Source organism: Acanthisitta chloris, unplaced genomic scaffold (genome assembly GCF_000695815.1).
Source record: "Acanthisitta chloris isolate BGI_N310 unplaced genomic scaffold, ASM69581v1 Scaffold22313, whole genome shotgun sequence".
Lineage (NCBI taxonomy): Eukaryota > Metazoa > Chordata > Aves > Passeriformes > Acanthisittidae > Acanthisitta > Acanthisitta chloris.
The window spans coordinates 1-7,216 of NW_008664547.1; the positions used below are offsets into that span (position 1 = coordinate 1).

The following is a 7,216-nucleotide window of genomic DNA, read 5'->3' on the forward strand; positions in this document are numbered from 1 at the left end:
CCAGGTTGATTCTATGATTCTATGCTCAGGGAAGCAGTTCAGTCACCATTCCTTTAAAAGACATGTAGGTGTGACACTTGGGGACCTGGTTTAGAGGTGGACTTGGCAGTGCTGGGTTAACGGTAGGACTCAAAGATCTTAGAGGTGTTTTCCAACCTTAATGATTCCATAATAAGTATGAATGAAAATGCAGTGGGAAGAGATTTTCAGGAGCTACTAGGTGAGAGAGCCCAGCCCCAGTGGGTTACATTGGGAGACCCTTCTGAAGTATCACAGCAATGAAACCACCCTTTGCCCCTCATACCTGATGGTGGACAAGGCACACCACTCTGCGGTGATAGATAATTGGGTGAGTAGGTCGAAAGGTCACCTTCAGTGTTAGTGTTGTTTTGCCCTCCAGGACTCCACGGGGACGATCCAAGGAGAAGATGCTCCCTTTGCCATCGATATCAAACTGATAATAGGCTGGGACATCTGACATGTTGCTGATTTCCAGTGTCTGCATCAAACTTTCTCCAAGATTGATCCAGTTGAAGTCCACAGAATATTGGTTCAGGGACACCAAAGGACCTAGCACAACAGGCAAGACAGATCCTGGACCTGTCATAGCTGTTTCTGTCAACATGTCACAAGCCACTGCACTTAACTGATCTTCCCAAACCAGAATCACCTCATCGATAAACCCACCAGTCCTAGAAAACAGCTGGACATTCACTTACAACAGTCAAAAATCTGTCTCAAGTGAGTATAAACCAGAAGTGGTGTACCAGGTACAGCCAGGATCCCACCAGAAGGTAATTCTGTGATTGCAAGCTGTGAGAGTTCCTAGTCCTTCCCCAAGCACTAGCCCTTCCCCTGCAGTGATAAGAAGACAACAGGGAGAAACAGGGAAGTCTTTCACTCTGGTACCTTTACACGAGCCAACCACCTTCAGAACAGTCTCCAGGAGGTATCCAGCAGATATGATAGTGAAATAGTCAGTACTGTGCTCTCCTACTATTTGAGGCTTAAACTGTATGCACAAGACCAGCTTCCCTTTGGCAGGGACAACATCATGGGACACATTACAAGAGAAAACATGACCACGGAGCAGAGGATCTTTTGCTCGTTCTATCCTACATGGTGCATCAACCTGCAAGTAGAAAAGAAATAGGTTAACAAAGGAGCTAACATAAGCCAGGATGGCTCTGAATGCAGGACACTAATCAGGTAAGAACCACAGTTTTCAGCAGAGCCGACCACCACCAAGAACACCATGGCCAGCACAAAAATACTGGGCAACAAACCTCTGCCACCCTGTCCTGAGAACTGGTGGCAGTAAGCTCCCACAATACACTCAGAAGTCAGTGGGCTGTAGAAAAACTCCCAATGATCTCTGGGCTTGGAGTGCTCCTCCTGGTAGGAAGAAAGATGGCTTAAGGTGTCCCCAGAGGTCAAAGTAGCCTAACTGACTGCTGTGGCCAGGGGAACAGGAAGGCAGGCAACTTACTTCCCTCCATCTGCAGTTCTACCTTGTCTAGGGATCTTCTCACAAAAAAACCCCAAGGCTGATGCTCTGACACCTTCCTCAAGTCCCTACCAAAAGGTCCTGATCCTTACTTGGTGATGCTGAGCACCACTGCTGTGCAAATAACAGTACAACAAATGAGTGTGTCTTTGCCACTCCCAACTTGCAGAGCTTGTGAAGTCAGCAGTGCTGTCATCCATCAGCAGAAGAAGCAGGTGCCAATTTGAGACTGCCACAACTGCCACACAGGACTAATGGGCTTGTCCAGAGTGAGCAGGAGAACTGCAGGAGGTGGCCAGTGGTGTCTGCCTGATGAGGACCAAGCACAACAGGAAGCAGATGGGAACTGCAACACCTTGCTACAAATGGCTAAGTTGCTAGCACTGTAGCTGGAAAGCACGGGTGAGTGGCCTGGTTGGAAGGGGAAGGTTCATCATCTCTCTTTCATTCACATTCCCTCTTAGGTTATTTTCATAGCATAAGGGAGTTACACAAGACTGCATATCCCAGGGAAATGTGTCAGCATGCCACATGCCAGCTTCTCACAAGAACTGTTTCCCTCTCCGCGTACCACAGACATGTTGAAGATTTCAACACACTTCTCCACAGTTGTCCCCACTGGCACTGATCCAAAGCACAGCACATCCTGAAACTTTGCAGGCTGTACACCTTTGTAGTCTTTCCCTGTCACACTCACCCGCAGGTATGGGTATTTGGCTGTTAAAGAGAATAATATACTGGATTAGGAATGAGAGGTGCAATCTCCATCCTTAGATATTCAACACTGAACTGGACAAGCCTCTGAACAACCTCAGGTAACTCTGAACTTGGATCTTCAAAGTTGGTCTTGCTTTGAACCAAATAAGCTCCCTGCCAGCCCTGATTTACTTAGCTCAGAATCACTTCTGTTTGTCAGTGGCCATATAAGGCATTTCAGGCAAGGACTTGCTAATGAAATCATTGCTTATTCTAGCTTGCATCCAGAAAGTTTTAGAAATTTCTCTCTGCTTCTCTGTCTATCAAGGACAGACAGGAGAGACTGAGTGCAGACGAAGCCAGGAGTTTGGAGGTTTTTTTCCAATGAACTCCTCTCATTTCTGCCCATCTGTCAAATTAAGCAGACATCAGAAATTATGGCCAAAGCATGCCACAGGGCATCTTGGACCCTGTGTCTCTTCAGATAACACTTCCAAATAGGCAAAAATACATTAGAGAATTTCACAGGCCACTTTCAAACCATGGGCTTTATTTGCTCATCACTGGGTTGAGCCAAATGTGGCACAGCCTCAGAGCGCAGCACCTCCATGTATCCCCATGGAATGCTATTCCATAGTTAGGGGTTATACACACTTCTTTGATTATTACATGCAAGAAAGACTCACCCAGGGCTTTTAGCTGCATTGTCCTCTTTTGTTTCTCTTCACCTCCAAAGCAGCATGTTGCTGCCACATGATGCACCCCAGCCACCTTGGGTTGGAAGACCACCTTGACCATGCACTTGGCACCTGGGTTCAGCATGCCATGGTCAGGAATCATGTAGAAAGGGCTTGGTGTCTCCCAGGCAAACTCAATAATGAGATCACTAGGAAATGGAGATACATTTTAAAAAGACAAATGGATCATTTGCTGCCTGTGCAATCATGGATGGGCCTTTCCCAATGGGTTATTCAGTTAGGATGTGAAGCAACAAATGCTGAATGGCAGAATCCCTAACGCATCTAGACAAATATCTGATGCTGGGAAGAAATTTGTCTCTAGTCTCTGCAAATGCTCTGTTCACACTTCAATGAATCTTTGCTATTACATCTAAGAACTTTATTAATGGCCATAAAATTTTAGTTTCCTCATGTGATAGCAAACAAATCAGCTCCAGAAAGAAGTATTTGCTTTTCCCGTATCTAAATTTACTGCTACTTAATTCTAAACGAACATTTGTTCCTCTGTTATATGCCCAGGTGAGAAGAGAGGAGTGAGCTGTTTCCCTAATATCTCGTTCAACCCTCCAGAACTCCCTTTGCTTGTTTGATTTCTGCAAAGAACATGATATACCATCAGCTTTTCTTATTTTATTGATTCCAAGCTGTGTGTTACTTACCATCCATATCCTCCAATACCCTGGACCTCACAGTCAGTACAAATTATTTCTCTAAGTGGAGAATGAATTACTCAAAATGGTTGGAATCACTGGGTTGGAAGTACACCTCTTCCTTGCCTGGGAACTTCACTGCACTCCTTTCTCAGTTATTGTCCTTCCCTCATTAAAATAAGACAATCATTCGTAACTGGGAGCATCTATGCTCCTAAATGACTAAAATGTTTCCATTTGGTAGTTCATCTCTCCCTGCTCATGCTTGGTAGGCTGCCTATGATTAACTGGAAGCCCAGGCCTTTCCTGTGAATGCAGGATGTTCTCTGTGGGACACTGTGCTGGTCCGCACCTAATTCCTGTGCATGAACATTTCTCAGCATATGCTGGAAACAGACAGATGTAAGATGCCAAGATGTGCCCACAGTGAGACCTGACCTGTACTACCATTCTGCTGCCTTTTCCATCAGGCCCTCAGAGGAGGCAGAGTTCTGCAGTCAGCAGATCTAATAACAACTGGAATGAGCTGCATTCATTGGAAAGTCCAAGAAAGTGGCAAAATACCTGCCAAAACAGTAAGAGTGCCTGCTCAACCGCATCTCACTTACCCAACATTGTGCACGGGGAATGTTGTCTCCGTGACATTGTGGACAGCACAGATAGGCAACTGGACAACAGCTGGGAAGGACAGACGGAGGCATGGAAGTGTGGCACGCAGAGTGACAGAGAACTCACCCTCAGCTTTCTGAAAGCAGATGCTGTCTTTGTACTCCCTCTGCACAGAGAAGCAAGGAAAGAGAGCAGTTAGACAGACTCCACCTTGCAGGTACTGCAGCTCACACAAGAATACCGGCCACCTTCACCTCTCCAAGTGCTAGGAAAAAAGTGTTGGCAACAGAGGCACCAGTGAAGGCCTCTGTGCAGGACAGAGAGCATATGAATCACTTGGAAAAGGCAGGCAGTGTGGAGGGTACTCAGGCATACTCCTCACTCTGTCAGGGAACACACAAACACCCTCAGAGAGAGCAGCTGAAGGCCACATTTGTGTCACTTGATTTGTTTCAATGCAGATGGATTTCTTTCAGTATTTTCAAAATCTCAATTCAGTTGCACTGATGTACAACCTTTCTCTGAGCTCCACAAGCACAGAAATACTAGTCTTTGATTAAATGCTTTGTCAGCTAGAGACCCAAGCAGATAACACAAAACTTAAAGAGGCAGTGTTGACAGCACTGTGTACAAATAGCCCCAGGACATCTGCTAAGCAGCTATGATAGAAGGAATTGCAAGGCACATCTTCCATGCTTCACATTTGCCACCTCTCTTGAGTACCACTTCTACAGGTAAGGAGAGACCTTGGGCCCTGCAGCACACAGTCCTCGCTCTCTCTAAGAAAGGCAGCCCCCTGCTCTAGTGATTGATGTGATGCAGACAAGCTATTCACCGAACATGGAACAAGGCCAGCAGCTTATTTCATAAAGGGAACAGTGAACAGTCATCAGAAAATCATGATACTAAGAGAGCAGGGTGCTGGGAATCTGTCCAATGATCATGCTCTATGGTTAGGAGAGATATCCACATCAAAGACATACAGCTGTTGACAAGAGCCAGAGTTCAACATCCAGCCAAGACAGACACCATGAACAAGCTGAAAATCAAGAAAAGGGGCTGGGTAAAAAGAATCATTGCTGTTACAAATATAGCTTAAAAAAACCCACCCCATCCAAAAGAAGAGAGGCTCTTGACATGTCCCTTATAGAAAACCATTAGCCCTTCAATATAGAGGCTTTGGGATCTCCTGTAGGAAAGTGGAGAGTGAGTCCCTTAACCTATGGTTCTGAACTAAAACCACCCAGCTGAGGTTTCCCAGGATCAAACCAGGTGTGAGTAGTTCAGGCACTTTATCTTCCTGATTTGACAGCCAGAAGTAGCACGTGAAAAACTGGGAACACTTTGTGAGGATCCCTCTCATAACTACGGGCAAACTCTGCAGAGAAGTCAGCAGTTAGGACTCCCTCAGTGGATGAAGATGTGGGGAGAGCAGGAAGGTCACTCTGCCCAGCCTTTCTACGCCAGAATGTCCCCAGGGACTGATTCGTTCAAGTGAAAATAAATCAGAAAGGACAAGAGAGGCAGAGGCCCACTGCCCGCCCTGGAAGGCAGCCTGAGCACTGAGAGCAGTTGTGATGTTGCTGCTTTACCTTTTCAGTGGGCTGGAAAACGATGGGCAGAGTGAAGGACATACCAGGTCTCAGAGTAATCGGCTGTGGAAAAACAGTGAGGAAGGCTCGCGTGGAAGGACATCTAGATAACAAAATCAAAACAAGAGATTTTGTCTGAGGGCATACAGCTGTTCCCAAGTTAGATAGCAGAAAAGAGAACAAATAATCAAAACTTCAAGACCCTACAATTAGAAGCACTTTTACATGCCTGATCCCAAGGGTACCTTGGTAGCAAAGAAGCAGAAGGAAAGACAGAACCCAGGTGTCCTGAAAATCCATTCCCAGCTCTAAGTACCTACCCCTTCCTTGAACAATATTTTATGTTTCCAGGCCATGTAGTATAAGCAAAATACATTGGGCAGACATATCTGAGTTTCTGAGCAGGGAGGGTCACAGGGAATGCTGGAGTGGCTCAACATCCAGTGGGACTCCCGGGAGCAATGGTTTTAGGACACACTAGTGACTGGCTGGCATACATCCACGATTAAAATCTCACTAGACTGGAAATGCCTCACAGACAGAAGTATCAGCAAAACAGAATTTAAAACAAGGCATTTTAACACACTTCTGCCAGGAACAAGGGCTGTGCTTCTGAACTAGCAGGTTTCTGTCCTGCTATGTAAGTGTGCACAAACTGTCTCCAGCACAGCACTCAAGGGGCAAGGGAGCAGGTGAGCCTGAGGAAAGCTGCTGATGTGACTGATAGAGCAGGAGTGATGAAGACTGAAGATACAGTGAGAGCATGAGGAGTACAAAGGACAAACAAACTTCCCACGCACCTGTAGCTCAGCTTCTGGGTTTTCTCATGAACATTTTTCAAGGTCAGGTGTTTGATCATCTCTTGTCCAAGTTCCCAGCCATGCCAACTGAGTGTTTTAGCCACCTCAATGCCCCAGAATACACCTTTCTTCTTCTTTGCCTCTCTTGCAGACACCTTAGGGAGTAGCAGGTTGGAAGGGAGGGAAGAAGGGAGGAAGGAGAAATCGTTCAAACAGCTGTTTCTCTATGCTTAAAGTTTCTGCCTCTGTCAAAGGATGAGAGGAGCCACCCTGCGGCAAAACTCCGGGAGTCACCGAAAGCTCAGCTCCAGGCGCCCAGGGGGGACACCTCCTGGCCAAACAACAGATACTAGAAGACGTGATGAGTGAGGGAGGCAAAGGCTAAACGCTTTTTTGTTTCTCTACTCGCCCTGCCTGCCAGTCGATCCACCCAGGGCAGTGGCAACCTTTGCTCCTCCACTCACCTTCCTGACACAGCCTCCGCACAACTTTCGAGACGAGTCAGAGGCCTGGGGCACACCAGGCACCTGAGCAAGCATCTGGGAAACAAGAGGAAAAGGCCCTCACACACGCAGGAAGTCTTTGCTGCCGAGTGCTCCTGTAAAAGGTTGCATATGAGTTT

At 46.6% G+C, this 7,216-nt stretch overlaps 1 protein-coding gene across 1 annotated transcript; it reads right to left on the bottom strand.

The window, feature by feature from the left end:
* Positions 1 to 304: 304 nt before the first annotated feature.
* On the bottom strand, positions 305 to 7,133 carry LOC103799110 (coiled-coil domain-containing protein 108-like; the record flags this gene model as incomplete). Its single annotated transcript, XM_009071408.1, has 8 exons — positions 305 to 570; positions 910 to 1,132; positions 2,079 to 2,224; positions 2,890 to 3,089; positions 4,202 to 4,368; positions 5,795 to 5,897; positions 6,595 to 6,749; positions 7,059 to 7,133. Coding segments are annotated over 8 exons (1,335 nt in total), but the record flags the coding sequence as incomplete, so codon positions are not given.
* Positions 7,134 to 7,216: the final 83 nt, after the last annotated feature.